We start from the raw sequence: 27,913 nt of genomic DNA on the forward strand, positions 1-27,913 counted from the left end.
TTGGGAAACAGGCAACTCTGTTGTTGGCTGGGCTGCGGCCAGGTAGCTGCCTTTTCAGGTGGGCTTTGCTGCAACCTCTGCCGGGCATGTCTTTCTGCAGAGTGGAGATGATGAGGACTACCAGCGCATCTACACCACAAAGATCAAGCCACGCCTGAAGTCTGAGGATGGAGTAGAAGGGGACCTTGGGGAGACCCAGAGCCGTACCATCACAGTGACCAGAAGGGTCACAGCCTACACTGTGGATGTGACCGGTCGAGAAGGAGTGAAGGACATTGACATCAGCAGCCCTGAGTTCATGATCAAGATACCAAGGCATGAAGTGACTGAAATCTCCACTACGGATGTGGAAACCCAGTCTGGGAAGACGGTGATCAGACTGCCCTCGGGATCCGGGGCAGTCTCTCCATCCACAGGCTCTGCTGTGGATATCCGGGCAGGTGCCATTTCTGCTACAGGACCAGAGTTTGAAGGTGCCGGCCACTCAAAATTCCAGGTCACTGTGCCTGGGATAAAGGTGGGAAGCCCAGGTGTCAATGCCAAAGCAAAGGGCTTGGACTTGGGAGGTAAAGGAGGGATCCAAGTTCCAGGAGTGGACATCTCGTCTTCTCTTGGGACTGGCTCGGTAGAGGTACAGGGCCCCTCCCTCCAGAGTGGTGATATTGGGAAAATTAAAATTCCTACCATGAAGATGCCAAAATTTGGTGTGTCAGCAGGCCCAGATGGCCAGATACCAGGGGTAGAGCTGAGTGTTTCTGCACCTGAATTCTCTGTGGGGCACAAGGGTGACAAGCCAGGCTTGACCATTGGTGGGGACATCCAGGCCCCTCATCTGGAAGTCAGTACCTCCTCTGTCAATATTGAAGGGCTTGAGGGGAAGCTGAAGGGTCCCCAAATCACTGGGCCGTCACTTGAGGGTGACTTAGGCCTGAAAGGTACCAAGCTGCAAGGGAACATAGGAATGGATGCCTGTGCTTCGAAACTTGAGGGCAACATCAGTGGTCCTAGTGTGGAGATTGAAACTCCTGATGTCAATGTTCATGGCTTAGGGGGCAAAATGGATGTGCCCAAGATGAAAGTCCCTAAATTCTCTGCAGCAGGTTCAAAAGGAGAGGGAGTTGACATTGATGTGACACTGCCCACAGGTGAAGTGACACTTCCCGGGGTCTCTGGGGATGTCAGTCTTCCTGAGATTGCTACTGATGGGCTGGAAGGGAAGATGAAGGGTGTTAAGGTCAAGACTCCTGAAATGATTGTTCAGAAACCTAAGATCTCCATGCAGGATGTAGATCTGAGCCTTGGGTCCTGTAAACTGAAAGGAGATATGAAGGTGTCTGCTCCTGAGGTGAAAGGCAATATTAAAGGCCCTCAGGTGGCAGTAAAAGGCTCCAGAGTGGACATAGAGACACCAAACTTAGAAGGGGCCTTGACAGGTCCCAAGCTCAGCAGCCCTTCTGGAAAAATGGGGGCCTGTAGGATTTCTATGGCAGACGTAGACTTAAATGTAGCTGCACCAAAAGGGAAAGGGGGTGTAGATGTCATGCTTCCCAAAGTAGAAGGGAAAGCCAAAGTCCCTGAAGTTGATGTCAAAGGCCCCAAAATGGACATCAGTGCCCCAGATGTGGAAGTCCATGGCCCAGAAGGGAACTTGAAAATGCCCAAGATGAAGATGCCCAAGTTCAGTGTCCCAGGAGTCAAAGGAGAAGGCTCAGATGTAGATGTGACTCTATCCAAAGGAGATGTCAGTATTTCAGGGCCTAAGGTCAATATAGAAGCCCCAAATGTCAATATGGAGGGTCTAGGTGGCAAACTTAAAGGTCCTGATATTAATCTGCCTGACGTAAGTGTCAAGACTCCAAATATTTCTATGCCTGATGTGGATCTGCACATCAAAGGTGCAAAGGTGAAGGGACAGTATGACATTGCAACACCAAAGCTTGAGGCAGAACTGAAAGGCCCCAAAGTGGATGCTGATACCCCAGAAGTGGATGTTCGTGGCCAAGGCCTGAAGATACCCAAGATGAAAATGCCCAAATTCAGTGTGCCAGGGTTCAAAGCAGAGGGCCCAGGAGTGGATGTGGACCTGCCCAAGGCAGATGTGGACATTTCTGGGCCTAAGGTGGAGGTCAGTGGTCCAGATGTGAGCCTTGAAGGACCAGAAGGGAAGTTGAAAGGACCTAAGTTTAAGATGCCTGAAATGAATATCAGAGCTCCAAAGATCTCCATGCCAGATGTGGACTTACACTTAAAAGGCCCCAGTGTAAAGGGAGAATATGATGTCACAGTGCCAAGGGCTGAAGGTGAGATTAAAGTTCCTGATGTTGAACTTAAAAGTGCTAAAGTGGACATTGATGTCCCAGATATGGATGTTCAAGGTCCTGAATGGCACATGAAGATGCCCAAGATGAAAATGCCCAAGCTCCCAGGCTTCAAGGCAGAGAGCCCAGAAGTGGAGGTGAATCTCCCTAAGGCTGACATTGATGTCTCAGGACCCAAGGTGGATATCAAAGTTCCAGATGTGAGCATTGAAGGACCTGAGGGAAAGCTGAAGGGTCCTAAGGTGAAGATGCCCGAGATGAATATCAAGGCCCCAAAGATAGCCGTGCCTGATGTGGATTTGCATATGAAAGGTCCCAAGGTAAAAGGAGAGTATGATGTCACAATACCAAAGTTGGAAGGAGACTTGAAAGGCCCAAAAGTAGAGGTCAGTGCTCCAGATGTTGACATTCATGGTCCTGATTGGAACTTGAAAATGCCAAAGATTAAAATGCCCAAATTCAGCATGCCCAGTCTTAAAGGAGAAGGCCCAGAGTTGGATGTGAACATGTCCAAGGCTGATGTGGACATTTCTGTACCAAAGTTAGATATTAGTGCTCCAGATTTGAATCTTGAGGGACCAGAAGGGAAGCTGAAAGGCCCCAAGTTTAAGATGCCTGAGATGCATTTCAAGTCTCCAAAGGTGTCTCTACCAGATGTGAACCTGGATATCAAAGGACCCAAAATGAAAGGAAATATAGACATGTCTACACCAAAAATAGAAGGAGAGATGAAAGTTTCAGAAGTGGACATTAAAGGTCCAAATGTAGATATCAAAGCACCAGATGTGGAGGGTCAAGGTCCAGACTGGAGCCTGAAAATGCCAAAGATGAAAATGCCCAAGTTCAGTATGCCTACTCTCAAAGGTGAAGGCCCAGATGTGGATGTGAGCCTACCTAAGGCTACCATTGATGTCTCAGGACCTAAAGTTGACATTGAAACCTCAGATGTGAGCCTTGAGGGCCCAGAAGGAAAGCTAAAGGGCCCCAAATTTAAGATGCCTGATATGCACATCAAGGCCCCAAAGATTTCAATGCCTGATGTGGACTTAAACTTGAAAGGCCCCAAAGTCAAGGGGGACATGGATGTGACTGTACCTAAGGTAGAAGGTGAGATGAAAGTTCCAGATGTGGACATCAAAGGGCCCAAAGTGGACATTGATGTCCCAGATGTGGATGTTCATGGGCCAGACTGGCACCTGAAGATGCCCAAGATGAAGATGCCCAAGTTCAGCATGCCTGGCTTCAAAGCAGAGGGCCCTGAAGTGGATGCGAACCTGCCAAAGGTTGATATTGATGTCTCAGGGCCCAAGGTGGACATTGAGGCCCCAGATGTGAACATCGAGGGACCAGAAGGGAAACTGAAAGGACCTAAGTTTAAGATGCCTGACATGCACTTCAAAGCCCCTAAGGTCTCCATGCCTGATGTGGACTTGAATATTAAGGGGCCCAAAGGAAAAGCAGATGTGGATGTATCATTGTCTGAGGTAGAGGGTGAAATAAAAGTGCCAGATGTGGACATTAAAGGGCCCAAAGTTGGCATTGATGCTCCAGATGTTGAAGTTCATGGCCCAGACTGGCACCTTAAGATGCCTAAAATGAAAATGCCCAAGTTCAGCATGCCTGGCTTCAAAGGAGAAGGCCCAGAAGTGGACATCCCTAAGGCCAACATTGATGTTTCAGGACCCAAGGTAGACGTTGATGTTCCAGATGTGAATATTGAAGGTCCAGATGCAAAACTAAAAGGCTTGAAATTTAAGATGCCAGAAATGAATATAAAGCCTCAGAAGATCTCCATGCCAGATGTTAGCTTGAATTTGAAAGGCCCTAAAGTAAAAGGAGAATATGATGTGTCAGTTCCAAAAGTAGGAGGGGAAATAAAAGCTCCTGCTGTGGACATCAAAGGCCCCAAAGTGGAGGCCCCAGATGTGGATGTTCATGGCCCAGACTGGCACCTGAAGATGCCCAAGGTGAAAATGCCCAAGTTCAGCATGCCTGGCTTCAAAGGAGAAGGCCCTGAAGTGGATGTGAATCTTCAAAAGGCCAACATTGATGTCTCAGGACCCAAGGTAGACGTTGATGTTCCAGATGTGAATATTGAAGGTCCAGAAGGGAAATTAAAGGGTCCCAAGTTCAAGATGCCAAGCATGAGTATACAGACACATAAAATCTCTATGCCTGATGTTAGGCTTAACCTGAAAGGACCTAAACTGAAGAGTGATGTAGATGTTTCTCTCCCAAAAGTGGAGGGAGGTTTGAAAGGTCCTGAAGTTGATGTGGATGTTGGTGATATTGATATTGAATGTCCAGAAGGGAAGCTGAAGGGTTCAAAGTTCAAGATGCCTGACATGCACTTCAAGGCTTCTAAGATCTCCATGCCTGATGTGGACTTACACTTGAAAGGCCCCAAAGTCAAAGGGGACATGGATGTGACAGTGCCCAAGATAGAAGGTGAAGTGAAGGTACCAGATGTGGACATCAAAGGGCCCAAAATGGACATCAGTGCCCCAGATGTGGATGTTCATGGGCCAGACTGGCACCTGAAGATGCCCAAGATGAAGATGCCCAAGTTCAGCATGCCTGGCTTCAAAGCAGAGGGTCCGGAAGTAGATGTGAACCTCCCCAAGGCTGACATTGATGTCTCAGGGCCCAAGGTGGACATTGATACTCCTGACTTGGATATTGAGGGACCAGAAGGAAAACTAAAAGGCTCCAAATTTAAGATGCCCAAGTTGAACATCAAGACTCCCAAGATCTCAATGCCAGATGTGGACTTGAATTTAAAGGGGCCCAAACTGAAAGGACAGATAGATGCTTCTGTGCCAGCAGTGGAAGCTGATCTTAGAGGTGCTCAGGTTGATGTCAAAGGCCCCAGTGTGGATGTGGAGGTGCCTGATGTGGATCTGGAATGTCCTGATGCAAAGTTGAAAGGCCCCAAGTTCAAGATGCCTGACATGCACTTCAAGGCTCCTAAGATCTCCATGCCTGATGTGGACTTACACTTGAAAGGCCCCAAAGTCAAGGGGGACATGGATGTGACTGTGCCAAAATTAGAGGGAGAATTAAAGGGCCCCAGTGTGGATGTGGAGATGCCTGATGTTGATCTGGAATGTCCTGATGCAAAGTTGAAAGGTCCTAAGTTCAAGATGCCTGACATGCACTTCAAGGCTCCTAAGATCTCCATGCCTGATGTGGACTTACACTTGAAAGGCCCCAAAGTCAAGGGAGACATGGATGTGACTGTGCCCAAGATAGAAGGTGAAGTGAAGGTACCAGATGTGGACATCAAAGGACCTAAAGTGGACATCAATGCCCCAGATGTGGATGTTCATGGGCCAGACTGGCACCTGAAGATGCCCAAGGTGAAAATGCCCAAGTTCAGCATGCCTGGCTTCAAAGCAGAGGGCCCAGAAGTAGATGTGAACCTGCCCAAAGCTGACATTGATGTCTCAGGACCAAAGGTGGATGTTGAAGTTCCTGATGTGAGCATTGAAGGGCCAGAAGGGAAGCTGAAGGGCCCCAAGTTCAAGATGCCTGACATGCACTTCAAGGCTCCTAAGATCTCCATGCCTGATGTGGACTTACACTTGAAAGGCCCTAAAGTAAAAGGGGACATGGATGTGACAGTGCCCAAACTGGAAGGAGATTTGAAAGGCCCCAGTGTGGATGTGGAGATGCCTGATGTTGATCTGGAATGTCCTGATGCAAAGTTGAAAGGCCCTAAGTTCAAGATGCCTGACATGCACTTCAAGGCTCCTAAGATCTCCATGCCTGATGTGGACTTACACTTGAAAAGCCCCAAAGTCAAGGGGGACATGGATGTGACTGTGCCAAAATTAGAGGGAGAATTAAAGGGCCCCAGTGTTGATGTGGAGATGCCTGACGTTGATCTGGAATGTCCTGATGCAAAGTTGAAAGGTCCTAAGTTCAAGATGCCTGACATGCACTTCAAGGCTCCTAAGATCTCCATGCCTGATGTTGATTTCAACTTAAAAGGTCCTAAAGTCAAAGGAGATGTTGATGTTTCAGTCCCAAAGCTTGAGGGAGAATTAAAGGGTGCAGAACTGGATATCAAAGGCCCCAAAATGGATGTTGACATACCAGAAGTAGCTGTGGAAGGCCCAGAAGGCAAATGGAAAAGTCCCAAGTTCAAGATGCCAGACATGCACTTTAAAGCTCCCAAAATCTCCATGCCAGACGTTGATCTTCACTTAAAGAGTCCAAAGATAAAAGGAGAGGTGGATGTAGATGTTCCTAAATTGGAAGGAGACCTCAAAGGACCAAATGTGGACGTGAGTGGGCCAAATATTGAGATTGAAGGACCAGAGGGCAAATTGAAAGGCCCGAAGTTCAAGATGCCTGAAATGAACATCAAAGCACCCAAGATCTCCATGCCTGACATCGACTTGCATCTTAAGGGTCCTAAAGTGAAGGGCGATGTAGATGTTTCTCTGCCCAAAGTGGAAGGTGACCTCAAAGGCCCTGATGTGGACATCAAAGGGCCCAAAGTGGACATTGATGTTCCAGATGTGGATGTTCATGGCCCAGACTGGCACCTGAAGATGCCCAAGATGAAGATGCCCAAGTTCAGCATGCCTGGCTTCAGAGCAGAGGGCCCAGAAGTGGATGTGAACCTACCCAAGGCTGATATTGATGTCTCAGGACCCAAAGTGGACATTGATGTTCCAGATGTGAATATTGAAGGTCCAGAAGGGAAGTTGAAAGGTCCCAAGTTCAAGTTGCCTGAGATGAACATCAAAGCTCCCAAGATCTCCATGCCTGATTTGCATCTTAAGGGTCCTAAAGTGAAGGGTGATATGGATGTTTCTCTGCCCAAAGTGGAAGGTGACCTCAAAGGCCCTGATGTGGACATCAAAGGGCCCAAAGTGGACATCAGTGCCCCAGATGTGGATGTTCATGGCCCAGACTGGCACCTGAAGATGCCTAAGATGAAGATGCCCAAGTTCAGCATGCCTGGCTTCAGAGCAGAGGGCCCAGAAGTGGATGTGAACCTACCCAAGGCTGATATTGATGTCTCAGGACCCAAAGTGGACATTGATGTTCCAGATGTGAATATTGAAGGTCCAGAAGGGAAGTTGAAAGGTCCCAAGTTCAAGATGCCTGAGATGAATATCAAAGCTCCCAAGATCTCCATGCCTGACATCGACTTAAACCTGAAAGGCCCCAAAGTGAAGGGCGATGTGGATGTGTCTCTGCCCAAAGTGGAAGGTGACCTCAAAGGCCCTGATGTGGACATCAAAGGGCCCAAAGTGGACATTGATGTTCCAGATGTGGATGTTCATGGGCCAGACTGGCACCTGAAGATGCCCAAGGTGAAAATGCCCAAGTTCAGCATGCCTGGCTTCAAAGGAGAGGGTCCAGAGGTAGATGTGAACCTGCCTAAGGCTGACATTGATGTCTCAGGGCCCAAAGTGGACATTGATGTTCCTGATGTGAATATTGAAGGTCCAGATGCAAAACTGAAGGGTCCCAAGTTCAAGATGCCTGAGATGAACATCAAAGCTCCTAAGATCTCCATGCCTGATTTGCATCTTAAGGGTCCTAAAGTGAAGGGTGATGTGGACGTGTCTCTGCCCAAAGTGGAAGGTGAGATTAAAGTTCCAGATGTGGACATCAAAGGGCCCAAAGTGGACATCAGTGCCCCAGATGTGGATGTTCATGGCCCAGACTGGCACCTGAAGATGCCTAAGATGAAGATGCCCAAGTTCAGCATGCCTGGCTTCAGAGCAGAGGGCCCAGAAGTGGATGTGAACCTACCCAAGGCTGATATTGATGTCTCAGGACCCAAAGTGGACATTGATGTTCCAGATGTGAATATTGAAGGTCCAGAAGGGAAGTTGAAAGGTCCCAAGTTCAAGATGCCTGAGATGAATATCAAAGCTCCCAAGATCTCCATGCCTGACATCGACTTAAACCTGAAAGGCCCCAAAGTGAAGGGCGATGTGGATGTGTCTCTGCCCAAAGTAGAAGGTGAGATGAAAGTTCCAGATGTGGACATCAAAGGGCCCAAAGTGGACATTGATGTTCCAGATGTGGATGTTCATGGCCCAGACTGGCACCTGAAGATGCCCAAGATGAAGATGCCCAAGTTCAGCATGCCTGGCTTCAAAGGAGAGGGTCCAGAAGTAGATGTGAACTTACCCAAAGCTGACATTGATGTCTCAGGTCCCAAGGTGGACATTGATGTTCCAGATGTGAATATTGAAGGTCCAGAAGGGAAGTTGAAAGGTCCCAAGTTCAAGATGCCAGAGATGAACATCAAAGCTCCCAAGATCTCCATGCCTGACATCGACTTAAACCTGAAAGGCCCCAAAGTGAAGAGTGATGTGGATGTGTCTCTGCCCAAAGTGGAAGGTGACCTCAAAGGCCCTGATGTGGACATCAAAGGGCCCAAAGTGGACATTGATGTTCCAGATGTGGATGTTCATGGCCCAGACTGGCACCTGAAGATGCCCAAAATAAAAATGCCCAAGTTCAGCATGCCTGGCTTCAAAGGAGAGGGTCCAGAAGTGGATGTGAACCTACCCAAGGCTGACATTGATGTCTCAGGGCCCAAAGTGGACATTGATGTTCCTGATGTAAATATTGAAGGTCCAGATGCAAAACTGAAGGGTCCCAAGTTCAAGATGCCAGAGATGAACATCAAAGCTCCCAAGATCTCCATGCCTGATTTGGACCTTAATCTTAAAGGCCCCAAACTGAAAGGAGATGTGGATGTTTCACTTCCAAATGTAGAGGGTGATTTGAAAACATGTTCTCTTGACATAAAGGGCCCCAAACTAGATGTAAATGCTCCAGAGATTGACATTCATGGTCCTGAAGGCAAATTAAAAGGTCCCAAACTGAAAATGCCTGACATGCATGTAAACATGCCCAAGATCTCCATGCCAGAAATTGACTTGAATTTGAAGGGCTCAAAGGTCAAGGGAGATGTTGATATATCTGGACCCAAACTGGAGGGTGACATTAAAACTCCTAAATTGGATGTGAAGGGCCCAGAAGTGGACATTTCTTCTCCTAAGGTCAATATTGATGGGAAATCAAAAAAATCTCGTTTTAAGCTTCCTAAATTTAATTTTTCTGGGTCCAAAGTTCAGACACCTGAAGTGGATGTCAAAGTTAAGAAGCCAGATGTTGATGTAACAGCTCCAAAAGTTGATATTAATGCTCCAGAAGTTGAAGCCCAAGGGAAAGTGAAAGGAACCAAGTTCAAAATGCCTTTCCTAAGCATTTCATCTCCCAAAGTCTCCATGCCTGATGTGGAGCTAAACTTGAAAGGTCCTAAAGTCAAAGGGGACTTAGACGTAGCAAGCCCAAATTTAGAAGGAGACTTTAAAGGTCCCAAAGTGGATATTAAGACACCAGAGGTTCATCTTGATACACCTAATGTGGATGTTCATGGTCCAGAGTGGAATCTGAAGATGCCCAAGATGAAAATGCCCAAGTTCAGTGTGCCTGGCTTCAAAGCAGAAGGGCCTGATATGGATTTACCAAAAGGAGACATCAATATAGAAGGTCCCAGTATGAATATTGAGGGCCCAGAACTCAATGTGGAATGTCCAGAAGGAAGCATAAAAGGTCCCAAGTTCAAGATGCCTGAGATGAACATCAAAGCGCCCAAGATCTCCATGCCTGACATTGACTTAAACCTGAAAAGCCCCAAGGTAAAAGGTGATGTAGATGTTACTATTCCCAAACTTGAAGGTGATCTTAAAGGCCCAGAGGTTGACATCAAAGGCCCTAAAGTGGACATTAATGTTCCAGATGTGGATGTTCATGGCCCAGACTGGCACCTGAAGATGCCCAAGGTGAAAATGCCCAAGTTCAGCATGCCTGGCTTTAAAGGAGAGGGCCCTGAAGTAGATGTGAACCTGCCTAAGGCTGACATTGATGTCTCAGGGCCCAAGGTGGACATTGATGTTCCTGATGTGAATATTGAAGGTCCAGATGCAAAACTGAAGGGTCCCAAATTCAAGATGCCTGAGATGAACATCAAAGCTCCCAAGATCTCCATGCCTGACTTTGATTTGAATCTGAAAGGTCCAAAATTGAAAGGTGATGTGGATGTGTCCTTGCCCAAACTGGAAGGTGAAGTCAAGGGCCCAGGAGTGGATATTATAGGCCCTAAACTAGACATTGAAGGCCCTGATGTTAGCATTGAAGGACCAGAAGGGAAGTTGAAAGGTCCCAAGTTCAAGATGCCAGAGATGAACATCAAAGCTCCCAAGATCTCCATGCCTGACATCGACTTAAACCTGAAAGGCCCCAAAGTGAAGGGCGATGTGGATGTGTCTCTGCCCAAAGTGGAAGGTGACCTCAAAGGCCCTGATGTGGACATCAAAGGCCCCAAAGTGGACATTGATGTTCCAGATGTGGATGTTCATGGCCCAGACTGGCACCTGAAGATGCCCAAAATAAAAATGCCCAAGTTCAGCATGCCTGGCTTCAAAGGAGAGGGTCCGGAAGTGGATGTGAACCTACCCAAGGCTGACATTGATGTCTCAGGGCCCAAAGTGGACATTGATGTTCCTGATGTAAATATTGAAGGTCCAGATGCAAAACTGAAGGGTCCCAAGTTCAAGATGCCAGAGATGAACATCAAAGCTCCCAAGATCTCCATGCCTGATTTGCATCTTAAGGGTCCTAAAGTGAAGGGTGATGTGGACGTGTCTCTGCCCAAAGTGGAAGGTGAGATTAAAGTTCCAGATGTGGACATCAAAGGGCCCAAAGTGGACATTGATGTTCCAGATGTGGATGTTCATGGCCCAGACTGGCACCTGAAGATGCCCAAGATGAAAATGCCCAAGTTCAGCATGCCTGGCTTCAAAGGAGAGGGCCCAGAAGTGGATGTGAACCTACCCAAGGCTGACATTGATGTCTCAGGACCCAAAGTGGACATTGATGTTCCTGATGTGAATATTGAAGGTCCAGAAGGGAAGTTGAAAGGTCCCAAGTTCAAGATGCCTGAGATGAATATCAAAGCTCCCAAGATCTCCATGCCTGACATCGACTTAAACCTGAAAGGCCCCAAAGTGAAGGGCGATGTGGATGTGTCTCTGCCCAAAGTGGAAGGTGACCTCAAAGGCCCTGATGTGGACATCAAAGGGTCCAAAGTGGACATTGATGTTCCAGATGTGGATGTTCATGGCCCAGACTGGCACCTGAAGATGCCCAAAATAAAAATGCCCAAGTTCAGCATGCCTGGCTTCAAAGGAGAGGGTCCAGAGGTAGATGTGAACCTGCCTAAGGCTGACATTGATGTCTCAGGGCCCAAGGTGGACATTGATGTTCCAGATGTGAATATTGAAGGTCCAGATGCAAAACTGAAGGGTCCCAAGTTCAAGATGCCTGAGATGAACATCAAAGCTCCCAAGATCTCCATGCCTGATTTGCATCTTAAGGGTCCTAAAGTGAAGGGTGATGTGGACGTGTCTCTGCCCAAAGTGGAAGGTGAGATTAAAGTTCCAGATGTGGACATCAAAGGGCCCAAAGTGGACATTGATGTTCCAGATGTGGATGTTCATGGCCCAGACTGGCACCTGAAGATGCCCAAGATGAAGATGCCCAAGTTCAGCATGCCTGGCTTCAAAGGAGAGGGTCCAGAAGTGGATGTGAACCTCCCCAAGGCTGACATTGATGTCTCAGGGCCCAAAGTGGACATTGATGTTCCTGAAATTGATGTTCATGGACCAGAAGGGAAACTGAAGGGCCCCAAGTTTAAAATGCCCGATCTCCACCTCAAGGCACCCAAGATCTCAATGCCAGAAGTTGACCTAAATCTGAAAGGGCCAAAGGTGAAGGGTGATGTAGATGTGTCTTTGCCAAAAGTGGAAGGAGACCTCCAAGGCCCTGAAGTTGACATCAAAGGCCCCAAAGTGGACATCAGTGCCCCAGATGTTGATGTTCATGGACCAGACTGGCACCTGAAGATGCCCAAGGTGAAAATGCCCAAGTTCAGCATGCCTGGCTTCAGAGCAGAGGGCCCAGAAGTGGATGTGAACCTACCCAAGGCTGACATTGATGTCTCAGGACCCAAGGTGGACATTGATGTTCCAGATATGAATATTGAAGGTCCAGATGCAAAACTGAAGGGTCCCAAGTTCAAGATGCCTGAGATGAACATCAAAGCTCCCAAGATCTCCATGCCTGACATCGACTTAAACCTGAAAGGCCCCAAAGTGAAGGGCGATGTGGATGTGTCTCTGCCCAAAGTGGAAGGTGAGATTAAAGTTCCAGATGTGGACATCAAAGGGCCCAAAGTGGACATTGATGTTCCAGATGTTGATGTTCATGGACCAGACTGGCACCTGAAGATGCCCAAGGTGAAAATGCCCAAGTTCAGCATGCCTGGCTTCAAAGGAGAGGGTCCAGAAGTAGATGTGAACCTTCCCAAGGCTGACATTGATGTCTCAGGACCCAAGGTGGACATTGATGTTCCAGATGTCAATGTTGGAGGGCCAAATGTGAAAGTGAAGGGTCCCAAGTTCAAGATGCCAGAGATGAACATCAAAGCACCTAAAATCTCCATGCCTGACTTTGATTTGCATCTGAAAGGTCCTAAAGTGAAGGGAGATGTGGATGCTTCCTTGCCTAAAATAGAGACTGAACTCAAGGGCTCTGGTATTGATATCAAGGGCCCCAGTGTGGATATTGACACTCCTGATGTCAATATTGGAGGTCCAGAAGGAAAATTAAAAGGACCCAAGTTTAAAATGCCAGACATGCACATCAAAGCTCCTAAGATTTCTATGCCTGACTTTGACTTAAACCTGAAAGGGCCTAAGGTTAAGGGAGATGTCGACCTTGCACTCCCTAAGGTTGAAGGTGACCTCAAAGGGCCCGAGATAGACATTGAGGGTCCTGAAGGAAAACTCAAAGGTCCCAAATTTAAGGTTCCAGATGTCCATTTCAAAACTCCACAAATCTCAATGAGTGACATTGATTTAAACATGAAAGGACCTAAGATAAAAGGAGATTTGGACGTTTCTATTCCAAAACTAGAAGGGGATTTGAAAACTCCCAAAGTGGATGTGAAAGGCCCTAACCTGGAAATTGATGCTCCTGAAATTGATGTTCATGGCCCAGAAGGGAAACTGAAGGGCCCCAAGTTTAAAATGCCCGATCTCCACCTCAAGGCACCCAAGATCTCAATGCCAGAAGTTGACCTAAATCTGAAAGGGCCAAAGGTGAAGGGTGATGTAGATGTGTCTTTGCCAAAAGTGGAAGGAGACCTCCAAGGCCCTGAAGTTGACATCAAAGGCCCCAAAGTGGACATCAGTGCCCCAGATGTTGATGTTCATGGACCAGACTGGCACCTGAAGATGCCCAAGGTGAAAATGCCCAAGTTCAGCATGCCTGGCTTCAGAGCAGAGGGCCCAGAAGTGGATGTGAACCTACCCAAGGCTGACATTGATGTCTCAGGACCCAAGGTGGACATTGAAGGCCCTGATGTTAACATTGAAGGGCCAGAAGGGAAGTTGAAAGGTCCTAAGTTCAAGATGCCTGAGATGAACATCAAAGCTCCCAAGATCTCCATGCCCGACATCGACTTAAACTTGAAAGGCCCCAAAGTCAAAGGGGACGTGGATGTGACTGTACCTAAGGTAGAAGGTGAGATTAAAGTTCCAGATGTGGACATCAAAGGGCCCAAAGTGGACATTGATGTTCCAGATGTTGATGTTCATGGGCCAGATTGGCACCTGAAGATGCCCAAGGTGAAAATGCCCAAGTTCAGCATGCCTGGCTTCAAAGGAGAGGGTCCGGATGTAGATGTGAACTTACCCAAGGCTGACATTGATGTCTCAGGGCCCAAGGTGGACATTGATGTTCCAGATGTCAATGTTGAGGGTCCAGATATGAAAGTGAAGGGTCCCAAGTTCAAGATGCCTGAGATTAACATTAAGGCTCCCAAAATATCTATGCCTGATGTTGATCTTGAGTTAAAAGGACCCAAAGTAAAAGGAGACTTTGATGTGTCTGTTCCTAAGATTGAAGGTACTCTCAAAGGGCCTGAAATAGACCTGAAAGGTCCTGGTATGGATTTTGAAGGCCCTGATGCTAAACTTAGTGGCCCTAACTTGAAGATGCCATCGATGGATGTATCTGCTCCTAAAGTAGCTGGGCCTGATGTTAATCTGCACATCAAGTCACCAAAAATTGGCATTTCTGGGCCTAACTTAGGAGGTGGTGAAGTGGACCTCAAAGGGCCCAAAGTAGATTTAGACACTCCAAGCTTAGATGTCCACATGGAGAGCCCAGATATTAATATTGAGGGGCCAGATGTTAAACTTCCAAAGTTTAAGAAACCGAAGTTTGGATTTGGTGCAAAAAGCCCCAAAGCTGAAATCAAGGCCCCCTCAGTTGATGTGACTGTCCCTGAAACAGAGCTGAATGTTGAGACTCCTGAAATAAGCGTTGGTGGCAAGAGCAAGAAAAGCAAGTTTAAAATGCCTAAAATTCACATGAGTGGTCCTAAAGTTAAGGCCAAAAAACAGGGATTTGATTTGAATGTTCCTGGAGTTGAGACTGAGGCCAGTCTCAAGACCCCTGATGTGGATGTCAGTGTTGCAGGGCCTGATGCTGCAGTCAAAGCTGACGTAAAATCTCCTAGAGTCAAGAAAACTATGTTTGGAAAAATGTACTTCCCAGATGTAGAATTTGACATTAAGTCACCTAAATTTAAAGCAGAGGCTCCCCTACCCAGCCCCAAGCTGGAGGGTGAAATCAAGGCACCTGAAGTAGATATTTCTTCACCAGGGATTAATGTGGAAGTTCCTGATATCCATGTAAAGGCTCCCAAGTTCAAGATGCCAGGTGTGGATGTCTCAGGGCCAAAGATAGAGGGCAACTTGAAAGGTCCCAAGGTGCAGGCAAACGTGGATACACCTGACATCAACATTGAAGGCCCTGATGCTAAAATCAAAGCACCCGCTTTCAGTGTTTCTACTCCTCAAGTCTCCATACCTGATGTGAATGTTAAGTTGAAAGGACCAAAGATAAAGGGTGATGCTCCCAGTGTGGGGCTGGAAGGACCTGATGTAGATCTGCAAGGTCCAGAAGGAAAAATCAAGTTCCCTAAGTTCTCAATGCCCAAGATCAGTGCTCCTGGTGTGAAAATGGAAGGTGAGGGCGCTGAGATCTGTGCCCAGATTCCTTCTCTTGAAGGAGGCTTGAGTGCGTCAGATGTTAAGTTTGAAGGGCCTGATATTTCTCTAAAAGGCCCAGGAGTCAACTTGCCTTCGGTGGACCTCTCTATGACAAAAGTTTCTGGGCCTGATCTTGACCTGAACTTGAAAGGACCAAGTTTGAAGGGAGACCTGGGCATGTCCAGTCCCAGCATGAAGCTGCATGCTCCAGGTCTTGACCTCAAAGGTGTTGGTGGAAAAGTACAGATAGGAGGAGATGGTGTGAAAGTGTCAGGGATTGATGCTACAACAGCACTTAACGTGGGGGCACCGGATGTGACACTGAAGGGACCAAGCCTACAGGGAGACCTGGCTGCGTCTGGGGACATCAAGTGCCCTAAGTTATCTGTGGGAGCTCCTGATCTCAGCTTGGAGGCCTCAGAAGGTGGTGTCAAACTTCCCCACATGAAGCTGCCTCAGTTCAGCATGTCCACTCCGGGGTCTGACTTGGACATTAACATAAAGGGGCCACAAGTTTGTGGAGAACTAAAGGGGCCAGGGATGGATGTGAACCTGAAAGGGCCCCAGGTCTCAGCACCAAGCATGGACTTAAACTTGGAAGGACCAAAAGTGAAGGGGAGCCTTGGTGACTTGAAAGGCCCAGCAGTTGGGGGAAGTCTTTCAGGTATCAGTGTTCAAGGACTAGAAGGAAACCTTCAAATGCCTGGAGTTAAGGCTTCTGGGTGTGATGTGAAACTCCCAACAGGGCAGATTTCTGGTCCTGAAATTAAAGGAGATCTGAAAGGTTCAGGAATAGGTCTCCATGGGACTGTTCCTGATGTCAGCGTCAAGGGGCCTTCCTTTAATGTGGCATCTTCTGAGTCAGATTTTGGTGTCAGCTTGAAGGGCCCCAAAGTCAAAGGAGGTGTAGATGTTTTAGGAGGTGTCAGTGTTCCAGATATCAACCTGGGAGAAGGACATATGAGTGTCAAAGGCCCTGGAGTTGAGTTGAAGGGACCCCAAGTCTCCTCCTCTCTCAACTTGGATACATCTAAACTTGCTGGGAACCTTCATTTCTCAGGACCAAAGATAGAAGGAGATGTCAAAGGAAGCCAGATTGGACTCCAGGGTCCTGGGATGAGTGTGTCTGGGCCTCAAGGTCACTTGGAAAGTGGATCTGGAAAAGTAACATTCCCCAAGATGAAGATCCCTAAATTTACCTTCTCTGGCCGTGAGCTGGTTGGTCGAGAAGTAGGGGTGGATGTCAATTTCCCTAAAGTGGAGGCCAATGTGCAAGCTGGTGCCGGAGAAGGCGAGTGGGAAGAGTCTGAAGTCAAACTTAAAAAATCCAAAATCAAAATGCCCAAATTTAATTTTTCCAAAGCTAAAGGGAAAGGTGGTGTCACTAGCTCACCAGAAGCATCCATTTCTGGGTCCAAAGGGGACCTGAAGAGCTCAAAGGCCAGCTTGGGCTCTCTAGACGGAGAAGCAGAAGCTGAAGCATCTTCACCCAAAGGCAAATTCTCCTTATTTAAAAGTAAGAAGCCAAGACACCGCTCCAACTCCTTCAGTGATGAGAGGGAGTTCTCTGCACCTTCCACCCCGACTGGGACTTTGGAGTTTGCAGGTGGAGAAGCTAAAGGCAAACATGGGAAACTGAAGTTCGGTACCTTTGGTGGGTTGGGGTCAAAGAGCAAAGGTCATTATGAGGTGACAGGAAGTGATGATGAGGCAGGCAAGTTACAAGGGAGTGGAGTGTCCTTGGCCTCAAAGAAGTCCCGACTGTCTTCCTCCTCTAGCAACGACAGTGGGACTAAGGTTGGCATCCAGCTTCCTGAGGTAGAGCTATCAATTTCCACAAAGAAAGAGTAGTGTGCCCTGTATGTGTGTACATATATATAAATGCATCAGCCTTGGGTGTGTTTGTATATAAACTCCAAAGAGAAACACCCCAACAGCCTCAGCAATGATGCAAGGATCTTGCCTCTGCCAGTGGCAGGTGCGGACAAACCAAGTGCCTCTAGGCCCCTGGGACTCTGCAGCTAGGTAAAGAGTTCGAAGTTCATCCAGCCCATGTGCAAAGTCAATAGTATTTGCCTTAAGATTTAAGTTTTTTTTTTTTTTTTTTTTCTTTTGCATTGAACGCTGAGAGCTCGTGTTTACTAAGCAAGCTTTTATGTTTATCATCCTTATTTTTACTGAACATTGTTAGTACCTGGGTAATGAAAACCCACTTTTTTTTTCATTGTAATAATTTTGGGGGCTTTTGTGAGCAAGGGAGAGTGGGATAAAAGGTGGCAGAGCGGGCCAGGTCTTCATTGCTCTGGTTAGACCTGTACAAACAGCGACACCCTGGCATGGCCCTGAGAAGGTGGCATGTCTCAGCAGTTGGGTGTTTCTTAGTCTCGGGAGCATGACTTTCTATCCCCAGGTATGCTAGTCCCAGCCTAGCGTGGTGTTCAAGGTAAGAGGGAATTTGAATCTGTTTGCAAATTGTCCAACCCACCAGGTCAATGTGAGGGGCTTCCACTCTGGGTTTGGTAAGAAAAGTGTTCATTCATGACTTTCTTGTCCTGGGAAAACTTCTGATTTCTTTTAACAAATGTCATCATGATTAAGGAAATGTATGGCACTTTAATGGCAAATGAATTGAGAATGTAAGAAAGTTGATGCTGTACAAGGCAAATAAATCTCTTTATTAACCCTGATATATTGTGCTCCTGCATTCTATGTTGAAGGGATGAAGCCAACGGAGGCTGCACACATAGCCCTCACTGTTCAGACTTGATTTACCCAGTGGCATCGCTGGTTTGTTAGGGATGTTTAAGACCTAGAAGGAAGGAAGTTTTTGCTTCTTGATGCTCATGGGAGACTGTCGGCATCATTGCTGAACGATTGAGAGGGGCTAGTGGCCATAATTCCTTATAGAACACCTATCTTATCATGATCAAGACCTTAAAAGGGAGTGTGGGGGGGGAGAGGCTGGAGCTTGGTTCATTGGTGCTTGGCTGGTATGCATGAGAACCTGGGTTAAGGCCCCAGAAACTCATCTGGTTCACAACTTAAGTTCCAGCACATCCACATGTGGGTGGAGGTAGAAGGATTATTATTACTTTTTTGTATTTTTGAGACAGATAATTTGTGTTTTGAGAAACACTGTAGACAAGGCTGTCCTGGAACTCCCTATGTCATCTGAACTGATCTTAAATTTGAGAACATCTTTCTGTTTCATCTTCCTGAATGTCGGGGTTACAAGTGTGAGCTAGCCAGTGATGCGGTCTACCCATGTACACTGTTGAGAAGGTGACTACTGGGATAGCAGAAAGATTCCCTGGGCAGAACTACACAAGCTGTCTAATTGTATATCAACTCAGTTATTTTTAGTTTGAGGAAGGGGAGTGTAGGCTAATGTGTTCTAAAGTGTCCACACATTAAGGAAAGGGGTGGGGTTGGGGGTAAATGACACATCTAGTGGATCTGATGAGGCTCCCAAGTTCTCCAGGTGATAACTGATCAGCTAGGACAGTTGGGAGTCCTGGGTGGCCAGATGTGTAGTAACTGGCCATTAAACCTCAAGGAACTGCTCACACCAGGCTCAGGCTGCAGGCAGTGATACAGAACAGGTGGTCTCCGTCCTGCAGGGGCCATCACCACAGGAAGAGCAGCACAGAAGAAGGCACAAGGGGCTGGAGGATAACCCCGAGCCTCCCGCTTCTTCCTCTGGACTCCTGGGAATACGATCCTGTGTGTTCCCACCCTGGTTTAGGCAGTGATGGGGACTGAGCTCAATATGAACCTCTAGTATGCCAGGCTGACACTACCCAATGTGCTATGTCTCCAGAAATAATATTTTTGTTCTTTTCTGTTGTAATTGCAAACAGAATTAACTATACATTAAAAAAAAAAAAAAAAAAGGACAGTTTGGACTAATGAAATGGCTCCATGGGTAAGAGTGATTGCTGCAAAGCTTGATGACCTGAGTTTAATTCCTAAGACCCCCATATGGTAGAAGGAGATAACTGACCATTGCAAGGTGGTTTTCTGACCTACAGACAGACAGACAGACACACACACACACACACAGGCACACTCATAAGAAAAAAATGTAATTAAGTTAAAAAAAAGTGTGTGTGGGGATAATTTCCTTGGGAAAACAAAGTTTTCTTTCTTAATTTTGCAAAGAGCCAAAGGGACTGAACAATACTGTAGAGTTTCCAGGACCTGCAAAGGAGTATTGGTCTGGGAGTCACTGGGGCTAACCTCCCATGTTGGTTACATTAGGGGTCCATTGTGAGCCTCTGTTTACTTCCTGGTAATGTGGATGTGGATGAGGCATTTAGAGTCTCTAAGGTCCTTGCCAGTTCCAGTAGTCTATGCTCCCTTTGGAAGCTGGCTGGACAGTGGTGTTGATGGGTCATTTTGGGTGAAAAGCAAGGTGTGATTGTAACACAGTGATTATTTTCCTGTGCAGCAGAGAATTATCTGAAATGTTTTGAGAAGTGTCAGTGTTGAAGTGTAGCTGAGTATCTGGCCTCCCAGACCAAAATGGGCATCCCCCACCAGGACTCAAACATGGCTAAACACCCCCCCCCCATTTCAGAGTGCCATCTGAGCCTAGGAAATACAACCTATGAGTCTCAGCTAAGCATATAACTGAAGGTGCTGGTCCCCTCCTCCATCCTTCCTTTCATCACCTCCCATCCCCTTAACCCATGCCCCCAGCTCCCCTGGGATTTCACTATGTATGTGTGCCTGGCTAACCTGGAGCTCACTATGTAGACCAGTCTGGCCTCAAACTCTCAGAGAACCACCTGCTTCTGCCTCTTGGGTGCTGGGATTAAAGGTGTGCACACCACTTCTGTCCCTCTTTTGAGCTTTAAAAGTATACATTCCTTAAATTAAAACCCTCAGAGAAATTGCAACAATAATATAATGATACACATACACATTTGTGTTCTCCAATTCTTCTTCTTCTTCTTCTTCTTCTTCTTCTTCTTCTTCTTCTTCTTCTTCTTCTTCTTCTTCTCCTCCTCCTCCTCCTCCTCCTCCTCCTCCTCCTCCTCCTCCTCCTCCTCCTCCTCCTCCTCTTCTTCTTCTTCTTCTTCTTCTTCTTCTTCTTCTTCCTCTTTTTTGGAGACAGGGTTTCACTGTATAGCCCTGGCTATTCTGGAACTTACTCTGTAGATGAGGCTGACCTCAAACTCCAAGATCTGCCTGCCTCTGCCCCCGCCCCCCAAGTGCTGGGATTAAAGACATGCACCACCACAATCACCTGACTCTTTTCTTTTTGCTTTTTCTTCTTACCTTCCTTTCGTTTCCTTTTTTGGAAAAAAGTTCTCTTAATGCCTTCTTCACTTATTTTAATCTCTCTCCATATAGATATTATATTAACCATTATTGTTTTGCTGAATTCTTCAAGAGCTGACTGTAGATGTCATAGCACTTTAACCCCTAAATGCTTCAATATGTGTGGACACGTCCTTATGCAACCCTAATATGATAATTAAATTCAGGAAGTCTCACATTGATCACACTGATTGCTCACTCAGTTTATTCCTAAGTTTCTTGATAGATTTTGTTTGTTTTTTGTTTTTAAACAGAGCTGACCTTTTTCCCAGCTAGGCTTTAACCTTTTCTGATTCACCCTTGGAATTTGTTTCTCCATTATTTCAATCTACTATTTTGTTCTGTTTTTAATGCTGCCTGATGCAGTCTTACACTTGTTGCCTATGTATGATTGTACACTAATGCTGATCCCCCTGCCCCAGCTTCTCAAACTCTGAGATTACAGGCATGAGACCTTCTAGAACATTTCACTATGTAACTCAGGTTGGTCTGGAAGTCCCTATATAGTTCAGGCTGGCCTTAAAATTCACAAGTCTTCTGCCTGAGCCTCTATGATTACAGTGTATACAACCACAACTAGCAGATGTAATTTTTTGTTTTGTTTTAAAAAAATTTAGTGTGTGTGTGTGTGTGTGTGTGTGTGTGTGTGTGTGTGTATGCCATGGCTCAAATGTGGAAGTTGGAAGATAGGCCTTGGGACATGAGACCCTAGGTCTGGAGGAGCAAACAGGTCCTTAGGCTTGGCTGCAAGTACTTTTACTTGCTGCCCTCTTGCTGGCCCCAGCATTCATCCTTTTGAAGGATATGGAGACAGTTGTTTTGTAACAATGTCCCTTGGTCTGGTGTGTCAATGTATCTGACAATATCCCTCACGATCACATCAGGTGATGTGTTTGGGGGTGAGATACTCACAGAAGTAATGTTGGGTGCATTGTAGCTCACCCTTTAGAAGGCATAGAAGTGTGCTTGCTCCAATTAAGTAGGAGCTCGCCAGACTTCTTCCTTGTAACCTTGCCATGTTTTCCCTTTGGAATTAACAAGTAAATCTAAGTTTTCAAGTGAGAAGTCCAAGTTTGGGCAAGTTTATTTCACAAGTGTGCTTTAAAGGCTGGTGGCATGCTTGGCCTTGGCATGATCTCTGGTTGGGGATTTTGAAAATGGGGCTCTGGCCTAGGACTTTGCAGCACACAGCAGCTTTCTGTCTTTCCTCACGAGGACAAAGAATTCTGTGCATGAATGCTTGCCACAGAGCTAGGAATACCACGAGCTGTTTACCAGCTTCTGGTTCGCCCTGTGGCGTCAGACAGCTTCAGGGGCCTCTTGAGGCTGAATGGTCTCTGCAGAGTACCAGCCTTGGGCCACAGCAAATGTGTGGGGGAGCGTTCTGCCGAGGAGGGTGGTTTCATTTCCCCATAAATGCCTCTTTTTTTCCACAACAAGCTTGAGGCCTGGCCAGCACAGAAAGACTTGCCAGTAGGATGGCTGAGGCTGGAAAGGGTTACAGATGAAGAGCGCCCCCGCCCCCTTTTTAAAACTCTTTGGACAGACAGGTCCTTCAAGTGCACAGTGCTTTAATCTCAGGACATCTCACACTGTGCTCTCAGCTCCGCCCAGGAAAGCAGCTGCAACCCCTTCCACCTCACAGTCCAGAGAGGTGAGGCTCTCAGATGGCACAGCGGTCTCAAGTCAGAGGCTGGAAGGGGTGATCCTACCTAGGGTTATCGAAGCTTTTAGATTTAGCAACAAAATTGTTTTTCTTCTCTTGATAGTTCCCTAAAGAAAAGGGAATTTTTTTTGGGGGGAGCAGGTAGGGATGGGGCATGGAGAAATAGGAAATGTCTCTTGAAATCTGTAGAATCTTAAACATTTTTTCATCTCTGAAAGTCGTAAGGGAATAATAATAAAGACTAGATGACTCACATCTTTAATCCCACCACTAGGGAGGCAGAAACAGGTGGTTCTTCATGAGTGAAAGGCTAGCGTAGTCTGCATAGTAAGCTCTAGGTTAGCTAAGGTTACACAGTGAGGACGTGCCTCTAAATAAATAAATAAATAACAAAAACCTAATAACTGGGACTGGAGAGGTGGCTCGGTGGTTATGAGCACTTACTGCTCTCATAGAGAATCTGGATTCAGTTCCAGCACTCACATGGCCATCTACAACCACCTGTAATTCTAGACTCTGGGGATCTGACAGCCTCTTCCAACCTCCAGGGTATGCACATGGCGCCCATACACTTATGAAGGTTCGCACACAAACACATAAATTGACAAATGAAATCTTGAGGCCAGAGAGACGGCTCAGCATCTAAGGGCACTTGCTATTCCTCTGGAGGCTCTGGCTTCAGTTCCCAGCACACACAAGTTGTCTCACAATGATCCAAGATTCTAGTTCCAGGGGATCTGATACACTTTCTGGCCTCTTAGGACACTAGACACACATGTGGTACACATACATATATTCAAGCAACACATGCACACACATAAAGAAATTAAAAACATACATACTTAAAAAAATAGCTATCAAATATTGGGTGATGGTGGTGCATGCCTTTAATGCCAGCACTCAGGAGGCAGAGGCAGGTGAATCTCTGAATTAGAGGCCAGCCTGGTCTATACAGTGAGTTCCAGGATGGCCAGGGCTACACAGAAAAACCCTGTCTCAAAAAAGCATTAAAAAAAAAAAAAAGCTATCAGTTCTGTGGGTTCCTACCTCTGGGAACTCAGGTAATTCATCAAAACTCTGCGACATAGCCAGGTGTGGTGGTATATGCCTTTAATCCCAGCATTCAGGGAGGCAGAATCAGGCAGATCAAGGTGAGTTTGAGGCCAGCCTGGTCCAGGATAGCCAAGGCTACACAAAAAAACCCTGTCTCAAAAAAACAAAACAATACAACAACATTAAAAAAAAACAAACAAACCAAACAAAACACTCTGTGGCATGTGGCTGGGGAAATAAATCTTCAGGACCTAGGTTAAGAGATGGCTGTGGAATTTCCTTTTCTTATAAAATGGAAAGAAACAGATGGTGTGCAATTCCTCTTACAGTATTGTGAGAATAATGTAAATTAACACACATATTTTATCTTAATAAATTCCAACTTCTGCTTCATGAAAAATTAACACAGTGGGCTCAGTGTATAGTAACTATTGCATGAGCTGTTCCTATGACCTGCTTGCTGACTCTGTGTTACGCATTCTATATGTTACACACAACTCCACAAGGTGGGTCCTGATTTTGCATTTAATAGACAAGTTCAGACAGAGTGAGCACTGTGTATAGGGGCACATAGTAAAAGCAGGAGTCTGTTCTGAGAAGCCTCATGCTTTCATCAGCATTTTGTTCCTTTTACTACCAGGAAAGCTGGGTTGGTAAACCTGGTTTTAAGGCTTCAAGAGGAGGTGGGGGAGGTTTTCCAAAGAGGCAGCAGTAGTGAAAGCTATAGTAAATGTGGGAGGAAGCTCAGCAGGGTGGGGCTAGGAGAAGCCCCAGGAAGGGTGTTAACTCAGAAACCTGAGGCCCCAGATGCACACAGGTTTCAGGATCAGCCCTGGAAGGCAAAGACTGGTATATACACCTTTTTCTTTTTTTCTCCTTCTTCCTTTCTTTTCTTCCTTCCTTCCTTCCTTCCTTCCCTCTCTCTCTCTTTTTTCTTTTTTGGAAGGCAGTGGGCTTCAGAGCAGTGAGTCAGTCATTGGTCTAGGCTTGCTAACCTAGGCAGCTATCAGTTTTTTTCTTGGGCTTCTTACCCTGTACTATTTCTATCCTTTCACCCTATCCAGTCTTCACTCTTCCACGACACTTAAAAATAAGAGAGAAACTACAACTGAAATGAATACATTATAGATAGCCCGCCCACTGGTCCTGGGGCCCCTGCACCTGCCCTAGAGAATGGACAGGTTGACCGCCCAGCAAACACTGTTCTGGTCAATCTGGGGCCCTGAAAGGTTGAGCCCTGTGTCCAGGGGAGGGTCTGGGAATGTGAAGGACTTCCACACAGGGATTAGGAGTAGGAGAGGTTGCCGATAAGCGTCGTGTTTCCCCACATCTCTCTTCACTTGCCATGTCTATTTGACTCCACTCTGAGACTCAGCCAACAGCCCACAGTCTGAACAGGGTTTCCATTCTTCCTGAGTGGGATGGGACAGTTCCACTCACCATAGGTTCCATGCCTGAGGGTAAGAACCCAGGACACCTAGAACAGATCATAGACTAGAAGGAAACAAGTCAAAATCCAATGGGAAGTCAGGGCAAGAGTGGATTAATGAAAGCCAGGAGGATTGGCATGAACTTGAGAAATGTAAAGGGTGTGGACAAGAAGGAAGACCAGAAAAGGGAAGAAGAGGGCCTAGGGGTGTGACTCAGCGGTCCAGCACTGCAGACCGCTGCCTTTATTCCTTAACCACGGGGACAGCCCCACAGGGTGGCTTCAGAGGGTTTGAGCCCTGCCTTTTCAGGCGCCTCAAATAAATGTACTAAGTAAATCAGAACACTCGTGACATCGAGGCAAAATTTTTGCTCTAACTCCAAACAAATTAACTTACCCCACACCCACCTCTTACCCCAATTCTGCAATCTCAGCTGTTAATTAATGTTCAGGAAATACAGGAGCCCAGTCTCTGGAGTAACTACAGTCACTTTTAGCCAAATGGCCAATCCTCGAACTAATCAAAGTTCTGTCACCACTCCAAGGTGGATTTTTATCTATTTAGACCCTGCCTCTGTGAAGCAATGGGCCAGGCTGAGGGTCTAAAAAGACTAAACATAAGACACTGGGCAATCATAGAAAAAGATCAGCAAAGACCAGCCAGAAGCTGCAGTGTGTGTGGCTCACACTTCATTCTTCGCCCCTGGGACTCACCCGTTACCTGGTGGGACCGTTAATTCTAAATTGCAGCATCAGCCCCAACTTTCTCCTTTATCCAGAGTTTGCCTAAAAGATGACTTTGTATATGGCAGTGTCTTAGGTTTACACTTTTCAGTGTCAGTATTTCAAAGATGGCTTGTGGGGCTGGGGAGATGGTTCGGTACCTAAGTGCCTGCTACTTATGCATGCGGACTTGAGCTCTGCTGTCCTGAATCTAGGTAAAAGGTGGGCATGGTCTTCAGTCTGTAACCCTATTACCACTGGGGGGGTGGGGACTCCCAGAGCTCTCTGTCCTGGCAGTCTAGCCAGTTGGTGAGTGGGATCAAGTAAGCGATAAGCTGGAGAGTGATAGAGAGGATATATACTTCGGCCTCTGGCCTTCACATGCATGTGCATAGACTTGTGCTCACTTGCACGTATGCACAGACAGGCACAGACACACAAAAATAATAAAAATAAGAGAACTTGTGCACGGGCTGGGAATGTAGCATGTATTAAGCCCTGGACTTGCCATCCCGGAAGCCTCACCTGGCGACACACATCTGAAATCTCAGCACTCAGGAAGTGGAGGCAGGGGAGTCTGACATTCAAGATCACCCTCCCAAAGACAGCTTTCTTTCAGGTTAGCGTGGGCTACACAAGAACGGGTGGGTCCCTGGTGACTATTTAGGGACCATCTCCTGGAGTCTGACAGCCCTCAGTACTGAGCTGTAGTTACACGGGACTGTGCTATGGGTACCTGATACCCTACCGAGCAAGAGTTTAGCTTAAAGGTCCCTACCCCTTCCACCCCAAGTGGAAGGCTTTGAGCTTTTTCAGCCATTGCAGTGTGGCCTGCTTCATGTTTTTTTTCCCCCCTGGGTGTGTGATCTCTTCTAGGGTTCATAGCTGCCAGGCTCTGTCCCCTGGCTCAGGCTCAGGCAGCCAGGCAGTGGGGAGGGCTGGAATGTGAAAAGCCAAGGGAGAAGAATGACAGGGCATTTTCTATTTGTAAGCCTGCGAGTTTGGCTCACCACTTGAATTTCAAGTGGGCCCTTCAGGCAGATAGGGACGTCAGGTGAGAGAGCAGAGGCAGCCAGTTTAAATTGTCTAAATTCCTAGAAAATAAATTCTAGGAATTTCAGCTGTGGGAGGAAGGCGTGTCAGGTAGACTAAGCTTGGGGTAATAAGATGTGTGTGGGGGGCTTGGGGCCTGGCAGGGGTTAGACTTTCACTTTTCTTCTGTTTGCATACTATATTTTCCTTCAAATTATATTGCCTATTGAATCATATGTAATACACAAACTTTGAAATAGGGCTTTTTTTTTTCTTTAACTGAGCTGCAGATATCTTCTGAAGGAGAAAAAAAAAAACCAAAACCAAAAACAAAACACCAAACCACTCCCTTTAAGTACTGTTTTTGGTTACTGCTCTTTGTTTGGAGTAATTACTACCCCTAAAAGTGGGAAATTACAGATTACTGATTATCAGAAGGAAATGAATACTTTGGATTAGCCAGACTCTTGCCAATCTCCCAGGTACAAAGCTCTGTACTGCCTGTTCTGCAAACACTCCCTTTCCTTGTTTCCAGAGGGGAAATGGTTGAATCCTGTGCATCACTTGCCATGTTCTTATTACATAACCGTGAAGAACCTTTGATAAGTTTTGTTGGTCACAGGAATAAACATGGGGGTGCAGCCTGTCTCCTTTTCACTGTGCCCTGACAGTGGGCTGAACTTGTAGGCTGTGTATTTACAGGCACTTGCCTAATACTCACAAGTAAGATTTAAAAGTCAGAGAAATGATTCAGTTGTTAAGTGACTCCTGCTCTTCCAGAGGACCAAAGTCGGGTTCCCAGAACCTACATTGGGTGACTAACACCCCTCTGCAATGTCAGCTCCAGGGGAATCTGAGCCTTTCTCCCAGACTCCTTGAGTACTTGGACTCATGTGGCGTACACTCACACAGATACACACATACCCATTAAAAAAAAAAATCTTCGTGGGATACGGTAGTACATACTTTCAATTCTAGTAGTCAGGAGGCAGAGGTGAGTGGGTCTCTGAGAGTTGGAGGACAGCCTGGCCTATGTAACAAGTTCTAGGACAGCCAGGGCTACACAGTGAAACCCTGTCTCAAGACAAAAAATAAAAAACAAAGGCTGTGGTGAGACAGGCTGACTCTTGGCTTAAACAGAGAAGACAGCATCGTGGAAGTGTCTCAGCTTGTCCATACCTAATCAAGACCCAGGAGAACCTCC

General features: G+C 46.7%; 1 protein-coding gene across 5 annotated transcripts in view; it reads left to right on the forward strand.

The window, feature by feature from the left end:
- The window catches only part of Ahnak (AHNAK nucleoprotein), an 83,439-nt gene that overhangs the window by 12,379 nt on the left and 43,147 nt on the right, over nt 1-27,913 (forward strand). Inside the window, exon 5 of one of the 5 annotated variants that reach the window (XM_060386203.1) lies at nt 101-18,168. The exons of the other annotated variants lie outside the window; for them this stretch is intronic. Within the exon in view, the coding sequence (XP_060242186.1) occupies nt 101-17,332 (17,232 nt within the window). The 3' untranslated portion in view covers nt 17,333-18,168. Of the gene's footprint in view, nt 1-100; nt 18,169-27,913 lie in introns of those variants that run through there. 5 annotated transcript variants of the gene reach the window in all.

This window comes from Meriones unguiculatus, chromosome 1 (assembly GCF_030254825.1).
Source record: "Meriones unguiculatus strain TT.TT164.6M chromosome 1, Bangor_MerUng_6.1, whole genome shotgun sequence".
Taxonomy (NCBI): domain Eukaryota; kingdom Metazoa; phylum Chordata; class Mammalia; order Rodentia; family Muridae; genus Meriones; species Meriones unguiculatus.